The sequence below is a fragment of the Marmota flaviventris genome, chromosome 10, assembly GCF_047511675.1.
Source record: "Marmota flaviventris isolate mMarFla1 chromosome 10, mMarFla1.hap1, whole genome shotgun sequence".
Taxonomy (NCBI): domain Eukaryota; kingdom Metazoa; phylum Chordata; class Mammalia; order Rodentia; family Sciuridae; genus Marmota; species Marmota flaviventris.
In genome coordinates, this window is record NC_092507.1 from 107,872,510 (window position 1) to 107,889,649 (window position 17,140).

Consider the following 17,140-nt stretch of genomic DNA (forward strand, 5'->3'; position numbering starts at 1 on the left):
GCTAGGCCTTAGAGCAGTGCCAATAGCAAGTTGCATTCAGGGGTTAGTGACAAGAAGGTGTTGGTCACGATGACAATGATAAGTCGTACAGAAATAGCCCTTATTTCAAAGTTCATCTTTCTTTGTGACCTGTATGGTTTAAATACCTATTTGTAACAGAAGTTGTATGTTTGTATATACCCCCAAAATGATCTGGTCACTGCTGTTCATTGACCTGGCTGTGTAAAGAATCATATCTTGTATTATCTGTCTTGGGTTTTATTTTATTTTTTCCATCTTTCAAGACCTTTTAGATTTACTCACACATTCAGTTCTCTAACTCCACTGAAAAAGATAGGGCAGGATATTTCTCTAATTGAACAGGAGGAAATGGAAGAGCAAAGGTTAATTACTTGCCTAAAATCACACAGCTAATTAGTAAATGAGCAAGAACAAGCCATTTTAATTGGAGGCTAACAAAATAGAAACATTATTATTGTTATTATTATTAATTATGCATTTCATTTGTACCCTGCCTCGTTCCCAAAAGGATAGAAATGTATGTAATTATCAGGACAGTGAAAAATGTACACGAGGATATAAAAAGAGAGGGTTGTTCCAGGCGTTTGTATCCGCTATGATTGGTAGAACCTTCCATCTCGGGCACTATCCCCACACTAGAAACTCATGAAGGAATGAAACAGCTACCCATGTCTGTTAAGTAGGTTTAAAGCATTAACACATCTAATCTACCTCTTCCATTTCTTCTACTTCATTCCTACAGGAATAAATCCCTACTTTATTCCCACAGGAATAAAGTAGAGGAGTAAATCCTGAGTGTGTTTTGTAGAAGTCCCGTGTCATTCTTGCATTGGAGTTACAATGCAGTGTGACATATCTCTTCTCCTCTAGGTCACATGCAGCTTTGACTTCCCTTGTGATTCTCATCTTGAGGACCAGGAGGGCAGCAGGAGACTACCACCCCAGTCACCATCCCTAGTATCTTTTTTTTTTTCCTTTCTTTCTTCTCTAGTCTTTAGCAGACAGGAGAAGCAAAGGAAGGCTTTTCTTGGCCTGAGAAAGCAGATGGATGACCGTGAGAGAGACTGACTGGCTGTCTAGATGGAGCTTCTGGCAGGTGCTGCTTGTATTCCAGGGTTTCTCTGGCCTTCAACTTCATGGGTCATGAAACTATTCATCTATACCCAGAGAGAAACCGACATTGAGAACCAAATCGTGTTAGCCAGACTCACAGATTGATATATAATGCTAGAAAGTCACGGCATCTATTTTGTAGAAGGGCTGGATCTTTAGAATATGCCCTTCTAAAGTCATAGCAGGTTTTTTCTGTTATCTAGAGTACTCCCTTCTCAGGGACACTGAATTAGTTTCTGAGAGTGGAACTGAGAGAAAAACCAAAGAGATGAGCTCCTGGACTAAACTGATAGATTTTCCATGCCCCTTGTTAGACGTCCCCTCTGTGGTTACTAGAGTACCAATGTTGGTTGCCTATCCCTTCTCTTCCTAAATCGCACTCACTAATAATTCCTTGACCCCTGCCCCCCCCCTTTCTAGACCCTGTAGAAGTGCTGTTTCTTCCAGTGAGCCCTGGGAGAGCAATAGCTGGACCCTCAGCTTTCTTTGGCCTGGTCTGTCCTGTGGATACGCTGTTTCCCCTGCTCATCTCAGGCAGTTCCCAGGTGGTGAGCCTCAGATGGCTCATGCCATCCTGTCCCCCAGCAGATCTTGGCGGCTTTAACTCTGAGAATGCCTCATCTGCTGGCTGCGGACTCCCTGTTCTAGCCCAGAGTCCTCACCAGAGAAGTATTTTGACAGTGATAACCAGTTGTTTTATCCTGATGTCAACCACTGTCCTGGGAACGTGCCCTCTTTAACTTGTGGAACTCTCGGGTCAACCGCATGAGGAAGGTCCATTTTAAAGAAACTGTCACAAAAGAATAAAGTAACTTGCCTCAGGGTGACAGAAGCACATCCCTGAAAACTCAGCTACCAAAGGCAGTTTTCCTTCCCCACCCCAGTTCTAGCCAGGGGTTTAGTAGTCTCTTCTTCCTTTTTATTTATTTATTTTTTTTCTTTTCCTTTTTTAAGTCACTTGAGATAGATGAGTCAAAATGGGAAAGTTGCCCATCTGGGCATTAGAACGGGAAAGGAAGAAAGGATTTGACTTTGGTAATGGCTGCAGGCATGGTTCAAGGCCAGAGTCCTGGAAGGTGGCTGGCCTTTGCCACAAGGGGGCCCACGTCCGCTGACCCAGATGTGTTCTCTCTCTGCAGTGCTGGCAGACGCCCTGCACGTGGGCCCCAGTGCGCGGCCACCGCCCAGCCTGAGCCTGCGTGAGGGGGAGCCTTTCGAGCTGCGCTGCGTGGCCTCCACTGCCTCGCCCCTGCACACGCACCTGGCGCTGCTGTGGGAGCTGCACCGCGGGCCCTCGCGCCGGAACATCCTCGCCCTCACCCACGAGGGCAGGTTCCACCCGGGCCCAGGCTATGAGCAGCGCTACCACAGCGGGGACGTGCGCTTTGACACCGTGGGCAGCGACTCCTACCGCCTCTTGGTGTCCAGGGCGCTGTCTGCCGACCAGGGCTCCTACAGGTGTGTGGTCAGCGAGTGGATCGCAGATCAGGGTAACTGGCAAGAAATTCAGGAAAAGGCGGTGGAAGTTGCCACCTTGGTGATCCAGCCAACAGGTGAGCTTCCAGAAATGGTGTGCATAGACTGTGTGTTGTGACCCGTGGTGGGATACAGAACTGAGCCAGGGAGCCCATGAGTTTTGAGAAGAACTATGGGCCTCTCTGTGAGGCCTTCCTTTGGGGGTGAAGGGAACAGGGTGGTGCTGATGGTTTGGGCAGAGGTGCATTGGTTTTGAGCTCTATGCCATCGTTTTTTGTGTGGCAGCTGCACTTATCTGATCTTATACCCATGGGAAGCTGCAGCACATTATTCAAGGTACTTCACTCAAAGATGAGAACATCAATTCCTCTCAGAGGGAAGCCCTGCCTGGTGTGCAAGGGGGATTTGGGGTGGATCTGCCCACACCTGCTCCCTTGGCTTTATCTAATTTGTGTTTTCTGAGTCAATCTGCCTGTCACCACAGATATTGGGATGGGTCAGGATCACCCCCGAACCTCTTACCTAACTTTCATTCTCTAGGCATGCCTTTGGGGTCCCCTCAGCTGTGCCAACCCATCAGGTGAGGTATTCTGGAGGGCTGGGCCCCTTGCTTCCTCTACCATCCATATCCCAGGAGTATCTAGCCCTGGGTCTGTTCAAGAAGTCCTTTTTCCTATCATTTGTGAATCTACCCCGCCCCCCTTTTTAACCCCCTATTCCAAATACAGAATAATTAAGAAAATAGAAAAAGCATGTTAGAAAATACACAAAAATTAGAAGAAAACAATATATATTTTTTTTTAAAAGCCAGTGTTGACTTATTGTTTAATAAGCATTGACAGAAAACCTGTGTGGCTCAGTTCTGTGCTGGGCCCTGGGGGCCTGGGGGCCTGGGGGCCCAGGGGCCCAGGGGCCCAGGGGCAGGACACTTATTCCCAGGCCCCATGGAGCTTGCAGTTTCAGCAGAGATGGACTGCAGAAAGACCATTGCAGGGTAGTGTCATTGCTGGGCCTGAGTGGGTGGACTTTGTGTTCTCGGAGTGTGACTGACAGATCTCAGAGTGCTTTGCTGCTGCTACTGCTGCTGGTGCCTCCTGTTTTTTAAACTGGGAAGACCTTGGCTAGGCTCATTTCCTGAGCAGAAATGTGAGTGTGTGGCTGCTCTGTTGCTTGGATGGGAAGGAAAGAAGGAAACAATGTGCACCGTGTTTGTCTCTGTTAGACATATTGTCCTGGGGACATTCCTCTGCATTTATGCCACCACCTCAGAACTGGATTCAGTAGAAGTAGGTGTGAAAAACAAGACTGAGCTTCTCGAGTGACTGTGGCCATCAAGGAGAAGAGCTACCCATCACCGTTACAGAAATCACTCTCCAGATGGATTCAAGTCACTTTTTTTTTTCCCTCTCAGTGCTGAGGCTGGAACCCAGGACCCTGCACGTGCTAGTCAAGTGTTCTACCAGTGAGCTGCATCTCCAGCCCTCGGGTCAGCTTCCTTAGCAGAAGTGATCTGTCGAGAAGCTACCCTACAAAATCTCCAGCTATTCAGCCTGCATCAAACAGCTATTTTAATGAGACAGGAGGGTTAAAAGAGTTTCAGCTTTGCAGCAAGTTAACCATTTTATGCAGGAATTTCAATTGTAAAGTTTTTTGTTGTTTTTTTTTTTTCCTTTTCAAATACCACAAAACCCATAGTATCTTGTAATAAGACTGGAACACTGAGCCTACTAGGCAGGTAATAATGTCTAGCTCTCACCTGAGACTAAGGGTTCATAATCTTTTTTATGCCATGGGCTTCCTTGAGAGTCCTTTGAAGTTCCTTTGTCAGAATTAAGATGTCTTAATTCTTAAAACATAATACACCAGATGACAGAGTAAAGCACTTATGTTGAAATAGTTATCAAAATACTTGAAGACAAATTTAAAATAATATTATGCTTCTTTATTAACACGTTAATAATAAGATATAATGGTAGACCTAGCAAACTATCATAATTTCTAGGTAGCAATGAATGTAAGTGATGTTTTACAATATCTGCAACAACTATAAACCTATAATGTAATATGAAAATAACTGTGATTTCTGTTGGAGCGAAGTCCCAGGGGCAGGTAGTACTACCCTACTCATTTTCACATTGTGAAAAGGTACTCTATTTTAGGGAACATTGGTAAAATGGATTTTTTTTTTCCCATACACATTCACAGATTCCATAAATTCTCTTTGTAGACCCCAGGTTAAGAATCACTTGAGTTATAGTCATTTCCATCTTGTCTAAGTTATGGTTATTCTCTTGTCTTGTACTATCCATAGCTGCCTGCTTAAATATTCTGATCACATTGTTGTTATAAATGGCACAGAGCCACTTAGACAATGAAGCTGTGTTCCGGATGAGGTAGTTACCCGCCCCCATTCCCCACAGTTATAGTACCGGGTAGACTGGGTGATGCAAATCTTGGTGTCTAGTTTATGGATGCAGTTGTATTACAAGGGAGAATTCCTACAGCACAGGCTTTGCCTAGGTCCCCTCTTGCACTACAAATCCTTTAGAACTGCTTCTTTATTTCCCTCCAGCCTGCTCCAGCCTGTTTTCCAGTGGTAAACTCCTGAATCCAGAATGTGTGAGGCCTATGGTTAGTGATATGACAAGATGTTTAGCCACTTGCACAAATAAAATTACAAAGTGAACTATGCAGTTGAAAAGACATTTCTGCCAACATTTCCAGGACCCAAGGATCTATTTTCTCAATATACACGTACCTCAGCTCCATGCTGAGTACTCCTTCGCTGACCTGACACCTTCCTGAGTCAGTCTTCCCTGGGGGAGCTGTTGGCCCAATAGCAGCTCCCCCAGCCGACTTCAGGGTTTCGGTCCACGAGCATTGTACTGTAAGTGGGGTGGTTCAAACTGCAGAAACTGGCTCAGCGTGGCAGTTTCTGTGAGTCCTCTCAAAAGATGCCTTCAAGTCACTTTTGGCTTCTTTTCAAAGAGACGAGGGAAGAGGAAGAATTTGAAGGATGAAACTGGACTTCTAAATTTCTTTTTCTGATGCTATACCCACCTTCTTTTCTGTCATCTCTCACAGTAAATGTTGAACTTGGCTTGAAAGGCTTGTTTGAAATTTTGTGAAACTCTGGAAATATTCATGTGCACGTAATGCACACCAAAGGGCTTGGGCTTTTCGGTTGGGTCTTTTCTGAACTGGGCACCAGACTCTGTCCCTGAACTTCCTGGGGACAGTGGTTGACGCACTGGCTCTTGCTAGCAGGCCAGGGCTGTGCCCCCATTCCCATCCCCTGGGTGATGTCAACTATTTACCATCTAAGTAATTGTTCCCAGAGCATTATCACAAGTCCAGTGTTTTCCTACTCTGATTACAGATGTTTGACTCCTTTTCAAAAATCCCCTGAATAGAGTAAAATGTTTCCATATAAAAGCTTTGACAGGGGAATGCTGAAACTCGATCCCCTGGAATCTGTGGCACCAAATACTTCAGTGCTTCATCTAAATATAGTCTTATTTTAATTACCCACACTAATGAGAGAGGGCAGTAGCGTGGATAATCCAAAAATCATTGTGTTCTGGCTATAGAGTATGTCTTATGTTTGACTTTTAGGTGGGAATTCTAATGAAATAAATATTTCTCTGAATTGATTCAAAAGGAACACTTTACTTTCTTGTCTGCTTTGGGTATTTTTTCTTTCTTTTTCTTTTTTTTTCCATTGTAGAGATGGAACTCAGAGCCTCGTGCATGTTTGCCAAGGGCTCTGCCACCGAGCCATACCCCCAGCTAAGGCTTTTTTCCTTTTTTCTAGAAAAATGGTTTCACCTTCACTTCCTACCTTCTCTTTCTCGGTCTCAAACTGACTGTGCACACATATCAGAACTAAGCTGTCCTTCTTAAAAGCACTCAAGTTTTATTATGCAAATGGAAAAAAGTTTAATTTTGGTGTTGTGACTTTCAGCAGACTTCTTCTTATCAAACAAACAATAGCTTAACAGTTAAGACCAGAGTTCCTAGAAGCAGGCAGTCTAAATCTGAATTCTAGCTGTGACCTATATTAACGATGTGACTTGGGGCAGGTTACTTCTCTGTGCTTCTGGTTCCTTATCAGTTAAATGAGGATAATAATAGTATCTTCTAATAGAATTATTTTGAGTATTATCCTCAGAACATTGGGATATAGTGTGTATCAGTATTTGCAATTGTTTTTTTTTTTTTTTAATAAAGAGAAATGCAGCATGTTTCATGAATTTATCCATTAAATACCTCTTAAGTATGTAGAACTGTACAAAGCCTACTAATTTTCATGCCATAAATGAGAACTTAAAAGAAGATGATCTGAAGGGAAGCAGGGTAGGAGAGATGAAAGGTGGAGGAGGCAGACCTGATCCAGATTACTTAGATTTATTTGTTGTTTAATTTACAAGTTCTGCGAGCAGCCGTGGCCAGGAACGTGTCCGTGCCTGAAGGAAAGGACCTGGACCTGTCCTGCAACATCACGACAGACCGGGTGGATGAGGTACGGGCCGAGGTGACGTGGTTCTTCAGCAGAACACCTGATGGCTCCTCTCCTGCCCGCCACGTGTTGGCACGACTGGACCGTGATTCCCTGCTGCACGGCTCGCCTCACGTGGCCTTGAGTCACGTGGACGCACGCTCCTACCATTTACTGGTCCGAGATGTTAGCAAAGAAAACTCCGGCTACTATTTCTGCCACGTGGCGCTCTGGGTACCTGGACACAACAGGAGCTGGCACAAGGTAGCAGAGACCATGTCTGCACCTGCCAGCGTGGGTGTGACCTGGCTAGGTGAGTGTTGGGAGGATGGCTTTTAGCCTCTCCGGCTTAATCCCTCCTTGGAGCTGTCTGGAGGAGTCTGGGTGCTGGGTGTGCTGCATTATTTAGACCTTCTTTTTATTGGGAGAAGTGTACTTCAGAGAGATCTAAAGCTGGAGGTGAAAGCAAAACTGGCTGAAATAGAATCTGGCAGGCAAGGGGAATGTTTAGATAACGTGGCCTCAGTTGTCTCAGTGCCTTCAATTGAGAGGGCATAGTTTCCTTTTGTTGTTGAGATTTGCAGGGTGGGAGCTGTGCTGGATGGATGGCTTTGAAATGGACCTTTGTTGGAGGGCGAGCACTGCCGTTTTCCCTTCCTGTCCGACACTCCTAGGTACTCCTTGGCAGGCGCTGCTGCTTTCCAAAGCCCTGTGCAGAATTCCTTCAGCTAATAGGAGGCTTTTTTTTTTTTTTCCCACTTAAATGCCCTGGAATTCCAAAATGATTTTATCTGTTGCTGCCAGTTACACATAGGGGGCTTCCTGCTTCCCCAGGCTCTTCTTGGGGGCTCTCTCAGCCTGGGTACATTTTCCTTGGTGGAGAAGCAGAGTTGGTCACCTCGCCCCCCATTTTTAGTAGTGTGTCATATGTGCAAAGATCATCGTCGTTTCCTCAACTTGTCATATGTGTGACCCCTGGCCTGACCTCGTGTTTTCTTTTTCTACCATGCTCATCTTCCCCATCCCTTGTTTTCCTACGTGTTTTCTCACTGAGCGAAATGTGTGTGGGCTCTTCCTAATTTTCGTTAATGGTTTGTAATTGCAAGTCAACTCAGGAGGGATGGGGTCCAATGGGGTGTGGAAAGCCTTCCTCCCACCTGCATTATTACCAGGATGGGAAGGGCCTACCTGTTTAAAGCTTTGTCTCGCTACTATCCCGTGAGTGCATTGGGCTCTGAGGAAGGCATTAGGCATAACTTTGATTATTAGGAGGCAAAACACATCTTTCAAGGACAGAGAATGATTTCTTCCTTTGTCTGTTACCAAACATTTTCCTGCCATGACATGCCACTCACTCCTGGCTCTTCTCTGCATGGAAATCTTCTGTGAGAGGACTGCTGTGTTCACTGTCTGTCTGTCCTTAATAAGCCTTTATTTGGCAAAGGTGGGGGATTGGCAAGTGGGGACAGAGGGGGCAGGGAGAAAGGTAATAAGAGAATAAGCAGAAAGGACAATCCAATTGCAATTGTGACTAGGCAGAGTGTTAGTCATCCCTGTTAACAAAGTGAGCCTTTGATATTGGGAAAGTAAAAGCAGCAAGGTTTATCTGGTGAGCTTTTTATTCCTGCCGTCTGAGCCTTGTGTGAGAGACTCACTATGAAGTACTGAACTGGAACAATGTTGGCCCAGCTAGAACTCTCCTTAGCAACCTTCAAAATAAAACAGATGTTGTCAGCACCAAAAGAAGATTTTTCATCTCTGGAGCTGAATTTGTCTCATAGCTCTGATCCTCAGTGCATTGTGTGGCGCTGTCAAATTCCAGCGCCGCCTTTCCCTATCCCCTCCCCCTCCAATTTCTGAGTCCCAGCTCGAGGATTTTTTTTTTTTCCGAAAGTGCTGCGTGCACTCCAATTTGAGGGTTTCTTTGAAGTACTCACGTATTGATCCCGGCATGCCCCGGGGGAGGTGCAGAGACTGTCAGACATCAGGAAAGGAGCTCTGGGAGAGCGTGGGCTCTTTTAACTGGAAGGGATTTGTTGGTGGCTCTGTTCTCCAGAGAGCAAGAAGAAATAAAGAGACTAAATTGTGGAAAAGGTTCAGTTATTATCCTAAGGATCCTGTCGTCTGCTTTCCTGCGGAGTGCCGGCACCATTGTCGTGAAAATCATCAGCGTGCTTCTCCCAGACTGATGCTAATGCATATGGAACCCTGTGCCTTTCCTCACTTTACGCAGAATAGGCACTCGATAAATATTGGCTGATTGGCTGGATAGGCAAATCATCCAGGACCAGCACATGGATAATGTTAAAATACGTACACAGGGAAACCAGAATTGCAAACAGTTTTGCTCAAGTCAGAGTATTCAGGGATATTTGCACACAGATGAACCTACTAGGAGTGTTAAGTGGTATAAAAAAAAAAAAAAAAAAAACCAACTGCATTCTTTTCCTTTCTTTTTTCCTTCTTCTTCCCTGTGCCTGTGACTCATACCCTTGCAGCTGCTTGGACACTTGTCAGGAGACGAGCTGGGCATGAGTACAGCCGCAGACATTTAGTCAGGATCTCCACGCTGGGTTCTCTGCCCAGAAACAGATGTGCCTGACCTCACCCTACATGGTTATCTCTAGAAATGTAACTTGTGTATGTGCATGTGCCTTCCATGCCAGATGCAACTTGGGGCCTGAATGAGGTAACAGGGAAGTGAGCCCCCTGCCCTCAAAAGCAGGAAGACAGGTGACCTTCCAGGTATATAGGTCATCTTAGGTTATATGACTGTGGAATGTTGTCACAGAAGCATTCTTAAGAAAGCTGGATCCCCAGCTTTATCATGTGGCAAACTTGAGTTTTGTTGATACGTACACAAAACTCGATGTTGCCACTTAACAGATCCAGAATTATAATTTCCATTGATTGAGCAATTATTTAGTTCTGTGGACCAGACATGTACTAAAGGACTTCATAAGCATTAAATGTTTAATCCCATAACAATCCCATGAGTCAGGTACCACTCCCTATCCCTGTCTGAAAATCACTATTTTTTTCATTTTGCCTATGATTTTGAGGGTCAGGGGTAAGGGAGGGACTCAGTGGGGTCCATCTCTAATACAGTGATGACAGCTGGGGCACTTAGGACTTCGGGCTGCCTTCTAGGTAACTTTGTTGTAGAAGTGACACCACGATCCTGGGCCTCTCTCCTCATATACATCTCTCCACAGGGCTTGGGCTTCTCGCAGCTCCATCTTCTCAGAGTAGGTCACATTTCTTATGTGGTGGATACCTTCTAAGAAGCAGGAGATGGAAGTTACTAGACCACTTAAACGCAAGGTCTCCGACTAGAACATTACAGGCTCTGCTTTCTTCTATGGGTCAAGTCATCCCAATTTCAAAGGGATATAAGAGACCTCCTAAAAGGGAGGGTAACAAAAGATCCCCTTACAGCCATCTTTGGAAAATAGAATCTACCATGGTGGAGAACACTTGCTTTTCCTCTCTCTCTCTCTCTCAGTTTCAAAAAAGATGCTGGGGATGGCTTAAAATTATGGCCCAAGGTCAAGTCTGTTCTAAGTATGGTCACCTTTGGCCTTGGGGACCTGCTTCACTTGAGAACATCAGAGCATTGGCTTCTAGAAGCTGGGTAGTCGTTGTTCTCCTTTGCTCAGCATTGGAGTGCTGAGGTCAGTGAGTGCGTGCAACTGGTCGGGGTCTTCTCGAGTTCTGTTGTGTCAGCTGGGAAGACACCAGGGCACTAGTGGGAATGGTCTGGCATCTCAAGGAGCAGGTGATCACGGTGATTTTTTTTTTTTAAGTGAGAAACTCCTCTTTTACTTAGGATTTATGTCTTACTTCAGAGGGGGAAAAGGTTTAAGTTGGCTTACAGAGTGAAACACAAAGCAGGAGACATAAAAATAAAACCAAGATCAAAAGGAGTGGGGAAAAATATCTGAGAATAGGTATTGCAAGGTGGTTGGGGCGAATTCATTATTGAATTTGCCTCTGAAGTTTTGAAGAGTTGAGACAAAAAGAGATGTGATTGTACAGTTCTCTTCTGAGGAAGGAAAACATAAACTCCTTCAGAGAGAGAGACTTTTTCTTGGCCCTGAATTTATCATGTGCTTTTTCATTTCAGGGAGCATTGGGTAACATTATGGACAGTGCTTTCAACTGTTCTTTTTTAAAAAAGGCCCTAAATGATTATTTAAATGGATTTTTTTTATGTCCACCCTCTATAAAAGCTGAGGGCATAAATCCTAAGTGTGTGAAGGAGTTTCTGTAAGAAGCTGAATTACCGTGGGGGACAAATGTTGCTTTGTGTTGATCCAATTTAGTGTATAGCTGAAACTTAGGGAGCCTAGCAGAATGGCTAGTTAATCTGCACATTAAGCCATCTCTCTCTGCTATCAGATGTCTTAAATGAGCCTTTGGCAGGAGTTGGATACTAATCAGTTCATGGTTGAGCTCTCTGCCCCAAGTACCATGCTTCTTTGGTGTTAATTGGAGAGGGTTCCAGGGCTTTGGATACAAGAGCCGGAGGAGGCAGAGCTTGAGTTCTGCTATTCAGTCTTAAGAACCTGATTTGCATTCTTCCCCACTGGAGGACCGGCCCCTATTCCAGCAGAGCGCCAGCGAGGAAGGTAATTATTTTCTTCTTTAGAAGGAGCTGTTAATCTGCTAAGTACTTGGTAGAAACTTCGGAGTTCTGTGCCATCTATAAGGAATAATATTTAGATCTGTGCAGTTTTTTAGATGGACTGTTATTAGCTGTCTGCCCAGGATTATCCCTGGAAGACAGAAGAACATGTGGCCAAGTTTTGGAGCCAGGGAGACCTGTTGAGTCCCACTTTACCATCTTCTAGGTGTGTTGTCTCCAGGGTGTTGCTTAACATGTCCAAGGTTTGGTTTTCTTGGTTTAATGGGGTGATGCATTTTAAGTGAGAAGCACAGTAACTAGCACTTAAGTGCTGTAGTGATGATGATTTATTACTGTTGGAGAGTCCTTCCCCACCAAATTCTTAACCAGTTAGGATGCAGGAATGCCTCTTAGGGCCTGGAGAAGCCCCACCTAAAGGAACTAGGATGTATGTGTCCTGGAAACAGCTGCTCCCGAGAGGAGCTAGGGAACATAGGTTGAGCTGGCCACCTCCAGCCCTTTCCTGAGTCTTACTTTGGGTGTGGGACATTAGTGTTCCATTCAAATTATAGTTGTTGTTGTTGTTTTTTAATTGTTCCCAAATGTCTCATGCTAAATGCATCCCCATGATAATGGTGCTGCTAAGCTGCAGTGAAGCGCCCTCCCCCCCAACAATATTTTCTTATTTATAGCCATTTCTGTTTAAATGTTGGAGAATATTTAGTTGTTATAAAAGCAATGATTTGGGTAACTCTTTGACCATACACTTTGCTGCCTCTAAAGTACTTCCCATTTCAAGTAAATCACGAGCAGAGACAGGGGATTCCTCCTGTTTTCTCTAACTCACATATCCAGCCTGTTGTTCTCATTAGCGGTATCAAAGTAACTGAGTGTCAGAGCGGGTAACATAGTCCCATGACACACAGGATTAGAACTTCCACTGACATGACACTCCTGCGGTCTGGGAAGTAGCAAGCTTTGAGAAGGCACTGATAACCTCACCTGGGTGCGGAATGAACGTGTGCAATTTGCTCATAGTGGGAGCCTCTCCTGTCATTCTGCTCTCACACACTGTGCACATCCTTATCTCCTGACTTAACTCTTCCAGGCTTCATTTTTGCTTGTTTTGTTTTTCATTTGGAAGTGTATATGAAAATAATTGTCATAGGAAACATGATTGTTATAAAGATTTAGCAAAAATGCAAGGGAAGTACATAGCATGGTGTCTGGCACATAGACAGCCCTCCTGAGGCCAGATGTTAACAGTATTGTTGTAAAGTGGGGAAAGTGACCCAAGCCTTATAGAAACGTGAGAGTAAAGAGAGGAAATCTATGTGAAAAACCTCAGGTCATATTCCTGATCACAGTAGGCACAAAATATTTTTTTATTCTAATTTGTTACATATGACAGTGGAATGCATTACAATTCTTATTACACATACAGAGCACAATTTTTCATATCTCTGGTTGTATACAAAGTATATTCACATCATTTGTGTCTTCATACATGTACTTTGGATGATGATGTCCATCTCATTTCACCATCATTTTTAACCCCATGCCCCCTGCCTTCCCCTCCCACCCGTCTGCCCTATCTGGAGTTCGTCCATGCTCTCCCTCCCTACCCCATTATGAATCAGCCTCCTTATATCAGAGAAAACATTCGGCATTTGGTTGTTTTGGGATTGGCTAACTTCACTGAGCATTATCTTCTCCAATTCCATCCATTTACTTGCAAATACCATGATTTTATTCTCTTTTATTGCTGAGTAATATTCCACTATGTATTTATACCACATTTTTTTAATCCATTCGTCTACCGAAGGGCATTTAAGTTGGTTCCACAATTTAGCTATTGTGAATTGTGCTGCTATAAAAATTCATATGACTGTGTCCCTGTAATATGCTGTTTTTAAGTTCTTTGAGTATAGACTGAGGAGAGGGATAGCTGGGTCAAATGGTGGTTCCATTCCAAGTTTTCCAAGGAAATCTCTATAACTGCTTTCCATATTGGCTGCACCAATTTGCAGTCCCACCAACAGTGTGTAAGTGTGTGTTTTTCCCCACATCCTCACCAACATTTACTGCTGTTTGTATTCTTAATAGCTGCCATTCTGACTGGAGTGAGATGAAATCTTAGAGTAGTTTTTATTTACATTTCTCCGGTTGCTAGAGATGGTTAACATTTTTTCATATATTTGTTGATTGATTGTATATCCTCTTCTGAGAAGTGTCTCTTCAGGTCTTTGGTCCATTTATTGATTGAGTTATTTGTTTTTTTGGTATTTAGCTTTTTGAGTTCTTTATATACCCTAGAGATTAGTGCTCTATCTGATGTGTGAGGGGTAAAGATTTGTTCCCAAGATGTAGACTCTCTATTCACCTCACTGATTGTTTCTAAGAAGCTTTTTAGTTTGAATCCATTCCATTTATTGATTCTTGATTTTAATTCATGCGCTATAGGAGTCTTATTAAGGAAGTTGGGGCTTTGGGAATCAACTTAATGAAAGAGGTGAAAGACCTATATAATGAAAACTACAGAACCCTAAAGAAAGAAATCAAATAAGATCTTAGAAGATGGAAGGATCTACCTTGCTCTTAGATAGGCAGAATTAATATTATCAAAATGACCATACTCCCAAAAGTATTATATAGATTTCATGCAATTCCCATCAAAATCCCAATGGCATTCCTCATAGAAATAGAAAAAGTAGTCATGAAATTCATCTGGAAAAATAAGAGACCCACAATAGCTAAAGCAATCCTTAGCAAGAAGAGTGAAGCAGGTGGCATCACTATACCAGACCTTAAACTATACTACAGAGCAATAGTAACAAAAACCGCATGGTATTGGCACCAAAACAGACTGGTCGACCAATGGTACAGAATAGAGGACACAGAGACTAACCCACAAAATATTTGATTTACCAATTAGTCAATGATTCCGAAAGCTTTTCATTGTTTTGAAAGTCATAACAAAGGAGTTTAATGACTGCCTCTCCCCCACCTCTGAATCTGCCCCCCGCAAGTTGGGGATCAAACCCAGACTTTGAATACACTGGACAAGCACTGTGCCACCACTCTACATCTTAAGCCCTGACCAATATTATTTGTATAAGTCTTTCTTCTGGGCAGGATCACCATGGAGTCTATAGCTTCAGGGATGGTGTGTATATGAGCAGACACCATCCTGGTATCCAGATTAGCAAGCAGATCCCCTTTCTTGGAATATTGGTGACATCACTCTTGGATTGGCCTCAGTATTCTGCAAAAGGTCTATCTGTGTGGATTACTGTTTGTTTTTAACTTTTAAAAACAGAAATTTACAAATGTTCATACTGGGAGTAATAACTACCGGCTTGAACAGCTATCAATATTTTGCTGATCTTATTTCATCTGTCTTCCCTCCCATGGATACACACACACACACATACACTCACACACACACACTTTTTTTTTTAATCTGCAAGAGCAGAAAACATATCCCAGACATCTTATCATTTTACTGTTAAATACCTCAGCATGCATCTTAACTGATAAGCATTTTTAAAACATAACCACCATTGCGTTCTGTGCTGATTTCTTGATGAGATCAAACAGAATGTGGCAGTAATCAGTGGTGAAATGCTTGTGCCCAGAATGAGCATTTTTATGCAAAATATTAAAATTAGTTCAATTCAGCAAGTATGTTAATACCTTTGATGTACAAGGCACGGCACGCATTGCACGTGCAGATGAATAACATGGGTTGTCCCTGGAAAGAGTCCTACGGAAGGTTCATGAGACGCCCATACAAATGACTGAAGTTCAAGGTAGTGTTGAAGTAAACTCCTTGGAGAGTGGGGAGCCTGGCAGGTGGCAGGATCTGTGTGAACACTCGCTGAATAAGAAGTAGAGGTGTGATGTGCCGAGCTAGTTCAAAGGAGGCACCCTGTTAGGGAGGAGGGGCTGCACAGAAAGGCTTGTGCAGAGGGGCCTTGGGAAAGGCACAGTCTTGGCAAGCCGATTTTGAAACTGTAAAACAGCATGAAAGGACGGTCTCTGCACATGCACCAGAACAATAAAAGAAATAAGACGCCACCCATACTCCTGCCATTCTGACAGGGTGGGTAGAATCCTGTGTTCTGTAGCGGTGTTGGCCTAAAGTTACCGGCAAGGCTGGTAGATAGTTCAAACAAAACTGCACCTCGTTAAGTTCACCAGCCGCAAGTCACTCATTTCTATCTTTGCGTTAAAGCTGAGGCCTTTTGGGAGGAGAATGAGGAGGCCGGCCACTAGAGTCAGTGATATTTTTCTGTGTTGCCACGCTGAGGTTGCTCGGAGCAGACGCATACGTTCTGCCACTCCCCCGTGCTCTCATTTTCTGTATTTGGGTTTGTGGGATTTAAACAGATCCATTTCAGGGCAGAGGATGGAACTGAATGGGAGAATCCATTCAGTCATTTCTTCAGCAACCTACTGAGCAGGTGTTCCAGGTGCTGAGGCAAAGGGAACAGTGGGAAGGCAGCAGAAAAACCGGAAGCTTTCGACTCACCGGGGTGCACTGAGAGGCGCTGTCAGAATGGAGTTGCAAAGGCGGTACCCCGCGGCTTGGGTTCACAGGTTCACGTGGAGAAGGGCCTAGAGTGCCAGGCCAGGACAGAGTTCTTGACCCTGTGGGTGAGAGGAGAAACCCAGGAGGGACCGGGCAGGCGTGTCGGCCTGGAGGTGGCGCTGAGAGGCTATTGACAGTCTGGGCTGGAGGCAGTGAGGGCCCGGATCGGGGTGTCCATGGTGAAGCTTTGTGAAATGCTACCAGGCATCAGGCCTGGGAATGGGAGCCGTGGAAGAGACCAAGGACGCAGGGTGTGTAAGACGTAGGAACCCTCGAAGCCGAGAGGTGGAAGGGAAGAGGGAGAGGTGGAGATGGCACATATTTCAAGCTGGGGGAGCAGGAGCCTGAGGAGGGGAATGTCTTAGAGAGAACCGTCGTTGGAAGGTTGGAAGGAGCTGGCTGTGCTTGTCTGGGTGCGGTTTTCACTGGGTGTTTGTGTATGGGCAGAGGAGGATGAGGAGGGAGGTGGATGAGGTTGTGAATGTGCTGCACTTGAGACGCCATGGAGACAGCTGGCAGGATGCCTGGGACTGAGCTACGAGCTCTGTGCCAGTGTGTGTGGGTCTGGAGCTAAGGAAGAGTCGGGGCCAGAGCAGGGGGCCAGCTGGGTTCTCATACGTGGGTGAGTGAGCTTTGGGGAAGCGGGGGTGGAGGCGGAGGAGGAAGACGAGGAGGAGAGAGCAGCCCTGGTGGAGCTTGTCCATGTGTTCCTGTTGTGACCACTAATAGCTCAATCATGTCACTTCTTTTCTAACATCTTTTTTTTTTAATTGATAAATTAAAGTTGTGTATGTTTGTGGTATACAGAATG

The 17,140-nt window shown here is 44.6% G+C and overlaps 1 protein-coding gene across 1 annotated transcript in view; it reads left to right on the top strand.

The window, feature by feature from the left end:
* Positions 1-17,140, top strand: part of Ptgfrn (prostaglandin F2 receptor inhibitor) — a 73,022-nt gene that overhangs the window by 31,447 nt on the left and 24,435 nt on the right. Inside the window, exons 3-4 of the mRNA XM_027940316.2 lie at positions 2,274-2,687; positions 7,041-7,421. Of these exons, the coding sequence (XP_027796117.1) occupies positions 2,274-2,687; positions 7,041-7,421 (795 nt within the window). The remainder of the gene's footprint in view (positions 1-2,273; positions 2,688-7,040; positions 7,422-17,140) is intronic.